Below are 18,065 nucleotides of genomic sequence, written 5' to 3'. Positions count from 1 at the left end.
TTCTTTCTTTCTTCAATTCTTCCCTCTGCTTTTGCTTTTGCTTTTCTTTCTTTTTTTTTTCCTTTTGCATGTAATTTGTAAATTATTTTTTATGGATATTTGTTTATATATTTGTGTAATTTTAGGTCCCGTTCATTTCGTCGATTTGAGTTTAGAATTTGAATTTTATTACAGTAAAAAATTTTCAGAAACAGATCGTCGATTTGAGTTTAGAATTTGAATTTTATTACAGTAAAAAATTTTCAAAAACAGTCACATTTAATTTTTTTACTACAGTAAAAAATTCTCACACAAAATCACATCTCAACTCAAATTATAAACTCAAATCAGTAAAATTAAGGGACTCTAAATTTCTTTTATAGAATTAGAATTTGTAGATTCTTCATTCTTGGCACTATTTACTCGCTTGCGCCTTTCGGATCCCCTCTCTGTCTCTCTTTATGCGGATTTTTTTAATTTGTTATTTTTTATATTTATTTTATCCATCATCACCGTACGAAAATGTGACATCTTTAAGGTTGCTACGGTTACACGAGCGAGGGCACTCGGAACTTGAACGAGACACGTGAGTTTGACTAATATCTTCGGTTTTCTCTTTCAACCAACTGAGATGTACTAATGTTTAATCAAAGAAGAGCGAAGGTGAAAATAACTACAAAATAAAATAAATTATCGAATTCTTTAAGGGAAAAAAACAAGAGATCGATTAGTGGAAATCGCTATTTGTTTATCAAAAAAAAAAAAAAAACACCCGCTATTTGTTGGGATATTGTTTTAAAATCGTTGAGTCACGTATTACGCAACATTATAAGTTGATTTCCACAAAAAAGACAAAAACGTTTTTGGTTTTGTTTTTTAAAAAAAATTGCACCAAACACGTTTTTAACACCCGTTTTCATTTTTTTGCTTTGAAAACCGTGAAAAACGAAAACGAAAACGCAAACAAACAGGCCCAAGAGATCGATTAGTGGAAATCGCTATTTGTTTATCAAAAAAAAAAAAAAACACCCGCTATTTGTTGGGATATTGTTTTAAAATCGTTGAGTCACGTATTACGCAACATTATAAGTTTTATTTTGCGTTAAAATACGCGATCTTCTTATAAATTAATTTTATAATTTGAATTTTTAATTTAAATTGATATGTGATTTTTTATAATAATTTTTTATTATAACAGAAAAAATTAAATATGACTTTTTATGATAATTTTTTACTGTAACAAATTAAAATTAAAAACTCAAATAGAGAACTGAACGAGCCCTAAATCAATTAATTAGAGTAAGAGAAAAAAATATTTTAAAAAATCACATCGAAAGAGAATTAAAGTTATATTAGAGTTTTGACAAAAAAACTTAAATAGAGAGATATTTAAAAAGAATTATTTAAATTAAAAGAAAGTTAAAAAAAGTATTTTCAAAAAGATATTTTAAAAAATAAATTGTGAAAGAATATTAGAGGAAATATAAAAAAATAAAAAGACAATAAGCAAAAGAAAAGAAAAATATAAAAAATGAAAATGAAATGATAAAAATAAACTGTATAGAAATTTTTAAAAAAAGCGAAAAGAATTAATAAAATAAAATAAAAACAAAATATGAAGAACAAATAAGAGGATGACAAATGGTCAAATAAGAGATAATTTTTTTGGCTCTTTTTTGTATGTTTAGATTAATCAAACTAAAAATTGATTTTTTTTTAATTTGAGTGGTTTGATAATTTTTATACAGTCCTCTAAAATATCAGTACATTCAAAGTGGCCTTATAAATATATGTTTTTCACAATTTATTTATTAAAATATTTTTTTTAAATATGTCTCTAATTAAAAATCTTTTTCATGCATCATTCGAGTTAAACTTTTCTCATATATACATGCTCTCTAATTTACTCACTTTAAAAAATATTTTTTAATTATGTAATGTTATTTAAAAATACACAATTTTATTATTACCCACTAAAATTATTTTTTGAAAAATACATCCTAATTAATATTATTTATCTCCTAAGGCCTCTCATTTAAATTTTTTTATGGTTAATTTTACAATGGTCCTTAAGGCTTATCCTCAATCTCATTTTGGTCTCTGACTTTTTAAACGTTTTATAATTGGTCATTGAAATTTTATTTTGTTTCAGTTTCGATCCTTCTATTAACTATGTGTTAAAATTTAATAAAATATGTGTAAATTAGGAACTAAAATTTAGAAACAATTAAAATTTTGGGATTATCTGTAAAAACTAACTTTTTGTGTTGTTTTAGTCTTTAAACTTATATGTTTCAAATTGTGGTTCTTAATTTTTACAGATTCTGTGAAATATTTAACATCAAGCTAACCGAAAGACCAAAACTAAAATAAAATAAAACCTTAAGGACAAACTGTAAGACATTTTAAAATTCATAGACCAAAATAAATTTAAAGGTAAACTTCAGAGACCATTGTGAGATTAACCCATTTATTTTTATATGTGCCTCTTAATTGATTTTTTTAGATCTTTTATGTGATTTGCCTCCTAAATTTATGGGATTTTTTATGGTGAAATCCTAATAAGTGCTCCACCGGTAGAGCACTTTTGTTTTATTAGATTACTTTTTTAACGGTCAAATCTGCAGTAAAAGTAGTATTGTGCGGAGCACTATAAGTTTTTAATACGAACTTGCACAGATTTGACCGTTAAAAAACTAATTCAACGGTTAAAAAGTAATACTCCACCGATAGAGCACTTATTGAGGTTCCACCATAAAAAATCCCTAAATTTATTTCCTATATGTAAACCATACTCAACCAAAACACACATTTTAATTGAAAGTCCATTTTGACTTATCTACTTTTGTTTATTTTTTATATTTTAAAATATGCGCAACTTTCTTTTTCCTTCAATTTTTTTTTTCACTCATAAAATCTAACTTCCAAACATAGCCTTACTGCTATTAAACTCATATTGCCACAAGCCCACAACCGTCACTATTTTGCAACCCGCCTCTCCATTGTGCAAGAAAGACACCACTTTGCCCTGCGATCTCGTACCTTCATAATATTCCTTGTCGTGCGGCGACATGAGTTCCCACCACTCTGGCGATGCAAACTCTCCTTATACATGAACAATATTATTTAGGGACATCATCCTAAAAGAAAGAATTTTGTTTTGTTATAGTATAATTTAATTTTTAGTAATTTACACCGTCGATCCCTTAACTCTTTAGTAAGCGACCATTTGGTCTCTCTTTTTTAATTTTAGCAAAACAAATTCCTTAACTCTTAAGGTTTTTTGTCAATTTTCTAACGATTCTGTACATGTGATTAGGGGTAACGATTCGTGTTAATGGGTCTTGTTCGTATTCACTCCGTTTATTGATCCTGTTAGAGAACATTAACTCAAACACGACCCATTTATTAATTATATTAATCGTGTTAACTCGCATAACCCATTTAAATTAATATATTGAATAAATAATTAGTATAATTAAGACCATCATGTCACGTTTTACAATTTTGTCGGTCAATTTATTTTTTCTTTTAAGAAAAAAAAGTAAAATTTTATTTAAAATGTTTTGAAATACATATTATTTGTATTTAATAAATCATATAAAATTTCATGTTATATCATATATAATTAATTTATAAGTAACACATATAATTAATCGTGTTAATTCGGGTCACTTCGTGTCAGAAGGTCAACCTTAACCCAACCTGTTTATTCGAATATGACCCTATTGGGGCCCGATAGATTCAGTGGGAACGACGCGTACAAGGTATACACGTGCAAGTACCGAATTCAGTGGTGTCAATGCTGACACGGATGAAACACGCTGCATTTGCAGAGGAGCTTGTACAGTACGACCTCTAATGAAGAATAAAGGATTGATTAGGCCCAAATTAAGCCGAAGAAATCAGATTCTAAGGCCCATCTTGCTGCCAAGTTGTTAAGGCACTGTTAACTATGTGCGTGGGAAGATGTTGAACTCAGTCATAGAGATCGCATGGACGAAGTATGGTGGGAGGAGTAACCAAACAGTTGATGGATATTTGACTCGGAGAGAATGGATATGGCTATTAAGAGGAATGCTTTAAGGACAAGCACGAGTTGGCTTCGGAGCGGCTATCTGACTCATAAAATGCGGATAAGGCCGTTTCAGATGAGTGCTCGGAGAACAAACACAGGTTGTCTCCGAGAATGTGTATCAGCATATAAAGTTTATGGTTTTCTGGAAGTGTGCTCTGGGACAGCAAAGTCTAGCCACAGAGGTGGATTTTCAGACCTCCAAAGAAACCCTAGAAACTTCAAATGTAGCTTGTAGGCGAGTTTGGGTAGATCAAACAAAGTGTTTTGAGACTTTTTGAGTGAAAATTCTATGAAGGACCTCAAACCCGAAGAGCACAAGTTTGAAGAACAACTCTCATAGGGATGAACTGAAGTTGTAATCTCTCAGAAGGAATGTGAGTCAAAAAGGGTCTCATAAGTATAATGTGTATGTCCCTTAAAATGAAAACGCTAAGGGGTATTTATAGGAGAAAGTTTAGGAGTCTTGGGTGGTTGCTCTGGAGTCGTACAGTCATGCCTTGCCATAGGCATGTACGAACCATTTCCCTCCGGAGCACCTGCATTAGGTGACTTTCCTCTTTGACAAATAAATTGGCAAAAAATGGTTGTATTTGGAGACGAAATTCAGAATTCTTGCTGACATTGGACCTTCCCCAAGTCTGGAGATGATGGAGTGTTTGACTAAATCTAGTGCTCCGTAGACGATCTATTCTCGGATGTCTGAACACACGTCAGACTAGCTTCAGAGCGCCGCCTTCCGATTTTGGCTAAACAGTCGTCGTTGGAGCACCTGCCACATTCAATACCTTTCGGATATAAGAGGTTCTCGGAGCATAGGAAGTATCTTCAGTCACATAAGAGTTTCTTAGAGCATGGGAAGTATCTCCATGGTGGCATTTGTGGTGATGTCTCTGGTGGGGTGTCCATTGTGACGCCTTCAGAGCAACAACTATCACGGAAACGAATCCTTGCCAGCTTCGGAGCACAAAAACTCCTCATCTAGCATCAGAGGGGAAGGTTCCACAATTTAAATTCTGAACTTTCAAGTCTCTAAAGGCTAGAAGGATTTTTAAGGGGTTGTTCTTTTGAAACAAAACTCAGAAAAATTTTGAACTCGAGTTACAACTTTATTCAAGTTCATGTTCTTTTGTAAAATTTGAGTTTGAACTCGAATTTGAACTCGAGTTTGGGGCTAAACTCGAGTTCAAGTTTTCCCTTCAACTCGAGTTGAGAAACTCGAACTCAAATTAATGAACAATATTTTTTCTATTCTTAAAAATGTCATAACTTTTTCGTTTTAATTCTGATTGAGATGATTTTTTTTCTATGCATTCACAACAAAAAGACGAATAAAACCCCACTCATATACCCTATTAAAATTTTTCATCACCATTGAGTTTTTATTAAAATACTATCTAAATATAAATTTAAGTTTTGACCCACCCAAACACAAACTCAAAAAGATTCTCAATTTAGATCATAACTCAAATGTGCACATCCAAATACAAACTCAAGTTACAACTTCAACTTAAGTTATAACTCAAACTCAACTCAAAATCATCACTCAAATCACTGTAACTCAAAAATGCAAAAGAATAACCACTAAGACTCCTAAAAGGCAAAACAAAGGATTTTGGGGTTGGATTCTCCATCACTCATTCATTCCTAAGCCCAATTATTTTAAAACCCTCCAAGCGGTATTTAAAATCAGATCGGACTAAGAAACAAATAGGCCCGTTCAATTACCCATGGCTCACCAAACCAAGCCCACACGAGTTCTCCGAGCGTGACTTTGGTCTACGAATCGAGCCTAATCTCGTCACGAGACAGAACTATTGGGCCTGGACCATTGTATGGGCTTGATACAAAAACAACCATCAACAGGCCCAAACATATTTATTGTAAACTCAAACCGGCTAATTTCGTGTGAGATTCGAGTTTATTGTCGTGTCATGACTCAAATTACCACTCTTACATGTGATCAACAAATCAAGCCATTTTCAGTGAAAAGACCAAAATACCCTCCAACAAAAAAAGTGAAACCCTAAAAAAATCCGAAATCATATTCCTCCAACAAAAAAAGTGAAACCCTAAAAAAATCCGAAACAAAATCATATTCATCTACCGTCCGCCGCCAACCCTTGCCATCCATCCACCCACTCGTTCACCACAACCAAAATCACCAACTAATCAAAATAATAATAATAATAATAATAATAAACAAAATCACATAAATCCAATCAATATAACAACAAAATCCAAAGAAAATCATATAGAAACCCAGTCAAAATCATGATTGGGTTAGGCTGCTGGTGTCGTTCGTGAAGAATGGGTGTCGTCGGCTTAGCGAACGCCGTAAGTTTGATTCTCTCTCGCTCTGTATTCTCTCTCTTCTTTCAATTCGTTCGAGTCTCTGCATCGTCTTCTTCGTTAACTACCTCTGAAACCTTTGTAGAGAGAGATTGAGAGAGAGAAAGGAAAGAAGTTTGCTTGAAGAGACAAGATGGATCAACAACGGTAACAATATCGAATCTTGCAGAGCAGCTGAGAGATTGTCAAATTCGATTCCAACAGGACTGAGCCTCCGTCTCCTTCTTCTCCTCAACCTCTAATCTCACTTCTTCAAGGTAATCCCAATTATCTCAATTGTAATTGGTTTTTATTTTTTTATTTTTTTCCTTTATCTTTGAAATCTCGCCTGGTTCTTTATTTGATTGTGGCATTTACTGGAAATAATTGCCACATCTTTTCTCTCCCCACGCCGCCGTTGCATCCTTTCCCTCTCCCTCTTTCCGGCGCTGCCTCTTCTCTCTCTCCGCTCTCTCTCCCCTCTCTCTCACCTACTTGTTGGGTTACTCAACACAAAAGAAATTTTGCAGAGTTTTATGTTTGTTCTTTGTTGGGTTACTCAACACACAAGAAATTTTGCAGAGTTTTATGTTTGTTCTTTGTTGGGTTACTCAACACACAAGAAATTTTGCAGAGTTTTATGTTTGTTCTTTGTTTATTATTAATTTTTTAAGGAATTTGTGCTTATTTTAGGATTTTTCAATTTTGATCTTTTGTTAACTGTAAATTATTGTTATTTTACTAATAGGCCCTCTTAGATTGAAACACATGTTTTGCATGTGATATATTATGTTAGGAAAGTGACTGAAATTAACGGGAAACCTTAAAATTGCAAAGGATTTAATAATGAGGGATTTGTTTTGTCAAAATTGAAGAAAGAGAGATTAAAGTGTCACTTATTAAAAAATTAAAACAATTATAGTGCAAATTACTCTTTAATTTTTAACATCACGTGGTTTTACATTTTCGTTCTTCAAAGGTCATACATTTTCATCCGGTTTTTAATGGAGTTTAACGGAAAGGCCTAAGAATGGTGTTAAAATTTATCAAAGGCTCATCAATTACTTAAAGGGTCAAATTATGGCATTTTCTCGCTGATAATTTCGGGTACGATACGATAAAACGATATAAAAACGACATTGATAAATGAGTTTAGACTGCACAATTATTAATTAGGTCGTTAACAGGCTAACACGAATACTACGAAAATAAATGTACTTGATTCGTGCTAGTCTGTTTAACCTGTTTAATTAAACGGGCCGTTACCGGGCCAACACGACACGACGCGGCCTGGTAACAAGACTATATGGGGGTGTTTGGTAGGGATAATCTCAGAGGTAAGAATGAGAATCTTTCAGATTTTCATATTTGGTATAATTGTTTAACTTTTCTAAAATCCAAAAAAGCGAAATCCAGGTTTCACATTACCACATTTTAGGGTAATCTTAAATCTACCTAACATGGTGTTATTTACTTTCCCATGAAAGTAATATTACTGCCGTGTTTAGAATTGTTCTTGTTTTTATTTTTTACGTTTTTCGAAAAAAAAATGAAAACGATTTTAAAACGGCGTTTAATACAACTAAAGATAAAAAACAGAAATGAAAACGATTTTTTGTTTTTGTTTTCTCCTCTCTCGAGTATTTTATGAGTTTTTTTATACTAAAAATAATTTTTTGATAAAATTACCGAATACATTTTCAAAAATAATTTCTAATTGAGATTAAACATATTTTTATTTCTATTTTTATGTAAAAATAAAATTATTTTAAAATGAATTCTAAAGCACGATGCGAAAAAAAAAGAAATAATTTGCTCTTAATTTCTCTCTCACCCATCTCTTCTCAGTCTGTCTCTTATTCAGCCTGGTGGATAAAAATAAAGGTCTCGTTTATTTCGCTGATTCGAGTTTAATTACAGTAAAAAGCTCCACAAACAGTCACATCAAATTTTTTTACTACAGTAAAAAGTTCTCATATTTGGGCCCGTTCACTTCGTTTATTCGAGTTTGTAATTCAAGTTGAGATGTAATTTTGTGTGAGAGTTTTTTACTGTAGTAAAAAAGTTAGATGTGACTGTTTCTGAGAGCTTTTTACTGTAGCAAAACTCGGATTCTAAACTCGAATCGATAAAATGAATAAGGTTAAAATCACATCTCAACTCGAATTAAAAACTCGAATGGCCTTTTGAAATGAGTTAATCTGCCCTAACCTCTCTCTCACCAATCTCTTCTCAGCCCAGCCGCCTGTCTCTCGTCTAGCCTGGTGGAATCTCTTCCGTCGACCACGCCGTCGCCGCCTTCTGATGCACCACGCCATCCCCCCTTCCGATCCAGCATGCCGTCCCCCCTTCCGATCTAGCACGCCGTTGCTGGACTTTCTTCTGCCGCCACCACCAGAGTATGATTCCTTTTTTCTCCATTTTTCTTTCCTTTGCCGCTTCTAGCTTGTACCAATTCGTTGCCGACAAACGAGATTTGAAGTTTCTTCATCATCGGTACTCTTTCTCTCTCCGTGGCTCATCAATTTTGCTCTTAAACTCTGTTTTTCTCTTTCAATTAACACTTAAGTTTTGTAATATATGTACAAAAACTTGAGGTTTAGGTTCTTGAGATCCTCTGTCAGAAGCCATGAAACATTCTTGCTAGATACGTACCATGAGATGGAAATACGAAATTAGCCATTATCTGCATTCATGAATAATATTCCGTTATGATCATTTTTTTTTCTGTTCTGGCCATTTTATGCAAAGTAAATTATATTTTACTAATTGTTTGGACTTCAGAACATATGGATTGACCGTGCTTAAAACTATTGACAATATCTTGCAGGAACTAAAGTGGTACTGTCAAGAATTATGATTCGGTGAAGATGTTATCTAGGCGTTTGAGGCGGTGAAGATAAAGCCTTGAGATTGTCCATTAGTTGCTCAGAGTATGTGTGCACTTCATTAACTTAGGTTTCAAAGAAGAACTGTAATTATGCTACAAGTAACTTGACATTACCCTTTTAACTTATTAGCTATCGAAAAGAACAGTAGTATGTAATTTGAAGTCCTTCTTGATTGTCTTTGTTTGAAAGAGGGCCTATTTTCAAACTTCTTCCGGTTCTTTCTTTAAAATTGCTAATGGCAATTGGCAGACAGTGGTCAACTTTGTCCCCTATGCATGAATTTGATTATCTTCAAGAACGACATTCTCCATGCCACCAACCTTTATTCTTCTAAAATTTTTGGACCTGCTTCGAGTCTGAGACATGTGGTTTCGGACATAGAAGGTGAAAAATGATTTCTCATTGTTTCTGATGATGGTAGTTACTGATGATGGTAGTTACTTTTGTTTTAGATAAGATTAGCAATTTATGTATGTTTTGTGTGAATTGGGCTGACATAATCTTTTAGGTGTTTGTTAAAATGTCTAAGAGAGTTTATTGTTGTTATTCAAAAAAGGCTAAAAGAGTTTATTAGTTGCAATGACAGAATATGTTACCAAAATCCCTTCCGCTTAACATTAGGCCTTGAGGACCAAAACCAGAATATATATATATATATATGTATGTATATCTATTGCTAAAAGTGTATCCAAAACCAGAATATATATATATATATGTATGTATATCTATATTGCTAAAAGTGTATATATATATATATATATGTATATTGCTAATGATATATATATATATGTATAGTGTCTGCATTGATAGTTATTTGACAATGCATATATATAGGATCTGGGATGAGTATGGCTTGTTTTTCTTTTCTAGGTGTAATTCATTTAAAAAAATGTTTTTTAATGCATAATATTTCTATGTATAATTAAACACAATAATGTATTATTTTTAAGAATTTAAAATAAAATTTTTATATAAACCAAAATGTATTATTTATGAAAATCATATTATCCCATCACTTTTTAGGAATGATTCCATCTGCGTACCAAACGCCCCTTGTAAGACTATCTAATGCAGTGCGCTCCTCGCTTGTTTAACCCTAGATTTAAGCGGCGCAGCCTCTCTTCTTCTTCGGTTCTTGATCTTCCGCGTTCTCTTCTTCTCCATTCTTCACCGCAGCCTCTTCGGTTCTTCCGCGTTCCCGCCGTTGTTTTCGTGTAAGTCTCTGTTTGTTCTCTCTCTCTCTCTCTCTCTTAATTTGTCTGTTTTTTTAATGATAATTGGGTGAAGCAAGCCAAAGTGAAGAAAGTCTTCGAGAAAAGAGTTAGCTAAGCCCATAAAGCCTTGTGTGTGAGGTTTCGGAAGCAAACAAAACCCACACAATTGTTTTTGAAATGTGAAATCCGAACATGCTAGTACTTGCAATTACTAAAACTTCCTTTGCTTTATTTTTTTTTCTTCTATCTAAAACAACCCTGTGTTCTGTAAATAACGGTGCTCGCCAAGTTTGCATATTGTATCACATAACCCTGGACAGGTAAAGATTGAGTATTTTTCTTATAAAAAAGCAGTTTTTCTATTCTTTCCTTTGTTGTTATTGTTGTTATTATTATTTTATTCTGCTTTGTTTTCTTTTATTATTTTGAGTATTTTCTGTAAATACTGAACGTGAACCTATCTAGAGTTTATTTTGATGAAATTTATAAATATCAGGATATATATTGTTAGTTCTGGAAATAGAGTATTATTTCAGAAGACAAAGCAAAACCAAAGGGAGGATTTTATTAATTTTTCCTTTGAAAAATAGCTTAGTCCTGAGAGCAAGCCAATCAACTTAGTCCTGTGTCTTGACTCTTGAAAGTTGTTTCATGCACAGAGATGATAAAGTTGCCATGATATACCATCAGTAGTTACCTGAAAGCTAAACATGAATTTTTATTGTAGGCAAGGGATCTTCCCAAAGCTGTTCAAGCTGCTTATCATTTAATACCCTATTTTATTTTCTGTCCTCAAGAAGGTAAGTCTTCTTAAAGGCTGGCAAATCTGTTTGAAAATCATATATATCTCCAAGCATGATCATCTCCAACTTTTTAACATGTTTATGTTAGCAAACATTGTAAGGAAATACTTTAGTTTAAGTCTTAATACTATTCTTTGATAGAGTTATTTGGTTTTGTACAACTATGATACAGAATAGATCTAAAATAATATAGAAACATAAACATGACTCTCTATTCACTAAGAGATTGGTGGTCTTTATTTTGATAGTGTTAATGTGTTTGGTCTTTATTCTGGTTCATCTCAAAATTCTAACAACCACAACATCTCAAATGCAATGGAAGGTAACATGAATTTTATTTATATATTGACATTCCATAGCTATAGCACAGATCAATAAAATGTTTTCTTCTTTCATGAATAGGTTAAAGCAAGTGGAAACTTTTGGAGTGTAGTTGGAAATTCAACCTCAAAGAAGACATTTTCCTATAGTTATTTTATGTTTTATGCACTTAAACATTATATGTACTTGGTTATATTTTCAAACTCATTTAGATGTACTTGGTTATGTTTTCAAACTTCTTTGGAGAATTTATGTTTTTCTCTTTATATGTTCTTATTTTATTAAGTAGTCAATTAATATTAGTTTTGAATACCTATAAAATTTCGCTACTTTTTGCTACTTGGGTCATAAACATGTTTTTTTTTTTTTTTTTTTTTTTTTTTTTTTTTTTTTTTTTTTTTCATGTTAACCTGTCACGGCCCGTTTAGTAATCGTGTTCGTGTGTCGTGTCGTGTTAACCGTGTTATTAGCGTTCCGTGTTCGTGTTTAGGTTTTGACACGTTTATTAATCGTGGTTCGTGTTTACTATAATTGTGTCATGCCATAATCGTGTCGGCTTGAACACGGCCCGCGAACATGAATTGCCAACCATTTCCTCTGTGGCTGCTTTGAGTGTTTGACTATTTTGAGTAGATATCAGTTTTATACTCTGACGTCCTCACTTCCATACATGTTTTTTTTCCCTTTTTTTAAAATATAAAACAAAATGGTAATTGTTTGAGAATCGTGGAATTGGGTGGGAGGTAACAAAGTACGACTATAATCTCCGGTTTCTGTCGCCATCTCGTCTCCGGTAATCGTTTCTTCACTCTCAAAACATTTCCATTTCAACCTTTCTTTCTTTTTCAGTTTTTCTTATTAGAAATATTCACACAAAAAGTGGCTGTGAAGACTGATCCTGTTTTCCAATCAATGGTCGTTTTCATTTGTTTGACATTTTGAAAAAAAGATAATGTATGAGTTGTTTAGGTTGTTGTTGTTCAAGTTATTTTTTTCCCCTTTTTACATTTTGTAATTCAAATTTCACTCAAAAGACTATTTACTCTTTGAAAATTGGAATATAATTGAAGTCTAATTAGCCCCGATTTATTCAAGTTGACCGAAGCATTTGAAGCTGCTCTTAGTCATTGCTGGGCTGTAGGTACTCCCATTTGTGTCCTTCCTTCAGAACAAATGATCGGGATATAAAGACTTGAGCAAATTTTTATTTTCATTTTTAATTTTGTGTCTGAAATCTATTTATTTGCTGTGAAATTTCAGAATGAATGATCCTATTACATTATAAAAAGATTTGGGGAAATTCCCATACTGAGGTGAGGAGATGGTGATGATAATGTTACCTAATTTAATTTCTCTATACTGTATAAAGAATAATGGGATTAGTAAATAAAAGAACAATAATCTTTCAACAGTACTTCTAGACTTATGAAGTGATTGGTTGTTATTTATCTATTTAGTTTTTTTTTTTAATAAAACATGTTACACATAGAAGCAGAACAGACATAATCCACAGGCAGATCGACCATAAGGGCCTCATGTTGGATGTCATTTCTGATTAAATATATTGTTACTTTAGTTGTTGTGCCTTTTTGGGGGAAAAAAGAGATAAAAATAAAAATTGAAGCTGCTTGTTACGGCCACATCAACTACAATGAAAGTTAATTAATAAAACCAGATGATGATGTGGTTGAGGCCTTTCTGGCTGAGGCATAAATAGTCTTGAAGCTAGAAGTATAACAAGTTGCAAGTCATAGCTTATCCATCTATGGGGTCCCCAGTTAGGTCCAAACCTTTCAATTGGGTCTTTATGGTGCCTACACTACTAAGGAGCCTTAATTATTACTGTTCTTCTAGTACCGTCTGTAAATTATTGGATGCTGGTCATGGAGTTGACTTATTTTTGTTTGGTTTTAGTATTGGAAAAATGGGTTCGTATGATTAAGCTTGATAGAGTCATTTGTGAAAGTGTAATATTTGTTCTCTCTTTCTTAGTTTTCTCTCTCTCTTGCGTGCACACACACACTGATTCTATTAGATAGCAACATATTTCATCCTTTCTATTAGATAGCAACATATTTCATCCTTTCTATTAGATAGCAACATATTTCATCCTTTTCTTCTTTCTTGAATTGTACCTTCTTTCTTCTCATTTGAATGATTCAATAAATTGGGTCTGTTTCGTTCTTGTCAGGGCGAAGTTGCAAAGTTGATTTCATCTCTCTCTTTTATTCTTCAAGGTTTACAGACAATGGAGTTTAGAGAAATGACTTGGAAAGCATACTATTATATTTCTCAAGTAAGTGCAAAGTGCTCTCATATTCAATACTCTGGCTTTTGCTTATTCATATTCAAGAACCAATTGCCTTAAAAGCGTTTAGTGGCGCCAAAGGGTACCGTGCCCATTGCATTTTTGGTGCATTTTGCTATTGTGTCATCTAAATTTCTGTCCAATGTTGTAGATTATAAGCTTGTTTCTGGATCTTTCTATCTAAAAAAAGAGACTAGTTTTAATTGTAAAATAGTGGAGCCACTGCAAAAAATTCTTTCATTAAAAAAAGCGATGAATGGGGACATAAGGCGTAGGAGTCTAATAACACTTGTGCATATCCTCAAAATAGAATTTTTTTTTTCCTGTTTGAGACGAGTGAAAACTGGGTTTCAACTCTCTGGTGCTTGGAATTATCACCTTATGGCATACAGAGCAATAGATTTTTTATAGATATTGCCATCTGCCAGCAAAAGGTAAATAAATGAATAAAAATGTAACTAAAATGGAAAAAAAGAGCAGAGATTGTTGTCAGATGATGTTGAAAACCAATATCTTTGGAGTGGATGACTTGAAAGGGCATGTTTGACTTGAAATTTGAATGGATTTTCTTTCAGAACTTGTTTAATAACCTTCATCAGAATCTATTGAGCTTCCAGGCATAATGTTATTGAAGCTGTTGATGTATGATTTTTAATTCTTTACATAATACCTCAAATATAAGATTTTAAGTTTTATAAATGGGGCTCCGAGAGTTTTCTTAATGCTCCTGGCCATCTAGTTTGATAGGAAAGAGTAGAAAGTCTTTGTTTTGAGGGATTTTGTGATAAGAAACAACTTTTACTAGAACTGAAAAAACAGAACAAAATATAGGAGACATGAAATCCTTGTTGTTTCTTCTTCTTCTTCTTAAGGATCTTATTAGTGTTTAAAAACTTCGCAATAGTTTTTTCTTCCAATTTTCTTCTAGTTGTTTGTAATGATGCAGCGGAATGGATAGAACATGATTTTACAGGCCTAATCCGAACGGAGGATTCCTAAATCCACCAAAAAGAACCTCGCAAAGGGGAAAACCCCCAAAATGGAGAGGAAACTCAACTCTAATTCAATTATCAAAAAATTCAAGTCTTCTCAATTCAATAACTAAGTGGCTATTTATAGCTCACATAGAAAACGATAACAAAATAACGACTAAGATAAACGACATACTAATCAAAACTAAGCTAAACTAATAAGCTAAAATAAACGATATGTGAAAATATAAAAAAACGACTACTTATGCCTAAATCTCCTTACATCATGTAATTCTTAAATTTATAACTTTTAGTCAAGCATCCCTAAAGTTCACTATGAGAATGTTAACGTAGATTCGGTGTTGTCTTCCCTTAATATGTTTATGGGGAAAACACGATTATTGGCCTTTTTTACTGTTTGTGATTCATTGATTTTGAGGTTTGTGCAGATTGGAAATTTTGTGCTTCAACTTCTATGGCATATTCTACATCTCATTGTCAGCATATACTACTTTGTGGTTGGAATAGCTCATGTACTTGAAAGCAATCTTATCTCTAGTGGGCTGTGGAAGAAGTACAAAGCCTTCAATGGAGGCAAAGTGCGGTACCTGGCCATTGTCGTAGAAAGTGAAGAAGCTTACCAAACATCAAGGATTATCAAGCTTTTATTGTGGCTAGAAGCTATTGGCGTGAAGTATATTTGCCTTTATGATGCAGAAGGTAACAATTTAAACTGTTTAAGCATTGTCGTTCTTGGATGATTGGAACATAGGATTTAAATATGGGCATTGTAATTCAATGTCTTTTTTTTTTGGTTGCTGATGTTAAGGAGTAATGAAGAAATCAAAGGACGCCATCTTGGAGGAATTGGACAATGTTACAATATTTGAGGTGTTATCATCTCTTCCCTTTGCCTTACTTTTTAATTTTATTTTTTGACCACTGTGCAGTACTCAATTACTTGCTTCTTTATGTGTTCAAAGACATTTTGTCGCAATGAATCTTTTGTGCCTGTATTGGACATCCTTATGTGTTGGATTGTCTTCATATATATGTGTGCACATGCACGTGTGTACGTACTATATACAGGATTTCGGCGTTATTAGAATGCAATTAAGCTAGGAGTAACTTCCTGAAACTTCATTTGGAAATCTACATGTATTGATAGCTTTTCTTATTTCTGGCTGCTATCTTGATTCATTAACTCCTACATGATTTATGCATTTGCATCGTACATATAGCTATTTTGCGATGTTTTCTTACTTTGATAAACATGTGCAATTCGTTTCTTGTTATTGTTTTCAAGGCACGTTTATCTCACTAGAATGACAACATCTAACTTAATGTTTACCATGTACAGGAAGCTGTTGAAAAGGATAAGTTAGTTAGCCAGAACTGTATGACTCTGGAATTTGCTTCATTGGCTGATGGGAAGGAATCTGTCATTAAAGCAGCTAACTTACTTTTTGAAAAGTATATGAAATTGGCCGATTTGGATGGAGATCAGGAAGAGAAAGTATTTACTGAAGCAAAAATGGCCAACGCATTGAAAGCTATTGGTTTGTCCCAATGTTAATGTGCTTGATGGTTGGTTTTGATTGAACTCATTACTTTTGACATTTTTGGTATTTTGTTCGTATGCTGCCAGGATGCAGTGGGCCAGAACCTGACCTCCTATTAGTCTATGGATCTGCAAGATGCCACCTAGGTTTCCCTGCTTGGAGAATTCGATATACTGAGATTGTGTGAGTGTTCCTTTGAAATAAGTCATGAATTTAGTTACATGCTTTTCTCTGTATTCTTCTACCATGAATATTTGTTTTGTTTTGTTTTTTTTTTTCCCCCGACAATTTATACTATGAATATTTCAGTACTTAAGCTATTAATCTATGCAAAGACTTGGCTCACTTTGTTGTCACACAAGTCTAGACTCCATATGAAGAAGCTACATCTTATTAAGGGAACTGCTAAATTCCAGGAAAAAAAAGAACTGCTATATTACTCTCTTTCAGTCAGTTGTTTATAGTTATTTTTCAGTTGTCTATTTGAAAGGAATGTAACCTTTGAAGAACGTGTGCGCCCGTGCACACATACTCAGAGAGTTGCTACTTTGTGTTGGAATAAAATGACCATAAAATTTTTTTCCTTTTTTTTTTTCCCTTCTTTTCTTGCTTCTAAGTTTGTTTCTAAATTCTGAGTAATGAAGGGTTTCGAGTTAAAAAATCTAGATACTGCATTTTAATTTTTGAGAAACTCATCTTAGTCCTTTTGCGACCAGGGGATTCTTATTGTTGTAACACTTAGATGTCCTGTTTTCTTCCATTTGACTGAGTTGCGTATTTTGTTTCAGACATATGGGATCATTGGCATACATGAGATATGGTTCCCTAGTTAAAGCCATTTATAAGTTTACCATGGTGCGCCAAAATTATGGTAAGTGCTTCCCCTTTTTGCATGCGTTATTATCTCTCCTATGGTATGAAAGTGAGCCATTGATTTGATAATAACTTGACAAGTTTGCAAATTTGTTGTCTTTTTGTAATTGGTAAATGAAATATTTATGTTATGCAATTTTTGCTTTCGCTTCACCACAATTTCGACTTCTACCTGTGCAATTCTTTTCTTTACTTTCACTTGTGAAGGAATTTTATTTTTCGTTGTTGAGATTATCAATTTCTTTCTGTTTTTCTTAAAAATTGTAGTGCTTCAGTATGAATCTCTTTTACATTGGGGAACCAAGAACATTAACTTTTTATTAACTGTCCCACTTAGTACTTTCAGCCTGAGTATGAACTGAAAATAAAATTGGACTTGGAGAAAGCTCCATAGATACTTGTTTGAACTTATGCATGCTATTCTCCTTCAAACAGGTAAATGATTCGTGCCCTAAGACGTGATCATTTTGGAGAACTTGTGCAAAGAGAAGAGATGCACATCAATGCAAAGTTCACGGTTTCTGAATTTGCTGTATATCTGTACGTTTCATTGTATACAACCTCAACTGTATTCTGCCAAGTTATAAATGTAAAACCCATTGTCGAACAAACAGATCCTTCGCAGAGGGAAAGGGGGAAAAACTAAATGAGAATTCAGACTGAACTATTATTCTTGTGGATTGACGCATAAATGAATAAATTTCATTTTGTAGAACTCGTTTAGCAGATTTTGCATG

The 18,065-nt window shown here is 33.1% G+C and overlaps 1 protein-coding gene across 6 annotated transcripts; it reads left to right on the top strand.

Annotated features, from left to right (window-relative positions):
- Positions 1-6,409: 6,409 nt before the first annotated feature.
- LOC21409565 (dehydrodolichyl diphosphate synthase complex subunit NUS1) lies at positions 6,410-18,027 on the top strand. 6 transcript variants are annotated; one of them, XM_024165497.1, is made up of 13 exons: positions 6,410-6,663; positions 8,622-8,881; positions 9,216-9,318; positions 9,530-9,660; positions 10,300-10,490; positions 11,218-11,290; positions 13,806-13,910; positions 15,343-15,613; positions 15,723-15,784; positions 16,254-16,452; positions 16,542-16,638; positions 17,244-17,326; positions 17,764-18,027. In XM_024165497.1, the coding sequence occupies exons 7-13, from the start codon at positions 13,863-13,865 to the stop codon at positions 17,769-17,771; spliced, it is 768 nt and encodes a 255-aa protein (XP_024021265.1). In that variant the 5' UTR covers positions 6,410-6,663; positions 8,622-8,881; positions 9,216-9,318; positions 9,530-9,660; positions 10,300-10,490; positions 11,218-11,290; positions 13,806-13,862; the 3' UTR covers positions 17,772-18,027. The 6 variants fall into 6 exon arrangements, with proteins under 6 accessions (XP_024021265.1, XP_024021264.1, XP_024021262.1 ...); XM_024165496.1 differs by having other exon boundaries at positions 9,526-9,660; positions 10,377-10,490; XM_024165494.1 differs by having other exon boundaries at positions 9,526-9,660.
- Positions 18,028-18,065: the final 38 nt, after the last annotated feature.

Source organism: Morus notabilis, unplaced genomic scaffold (assembly GCF_000414095.1).
Source record: "Morus notabilis unplaced genomic scaffold, ASM41409v2 Scaffold115, whole genome shotgun sequence".
Lineage (NCBI taxonomy): Eukaryota > Viridiplantae > Streptophyta > Magnoliopsida > Rosales > Moraceae > Morus > Morus notabilis.
Note: the sequence above shows the minus strand (reverse complement) of the source record. Positions and strands in the feature narration are given on the sequence as shown.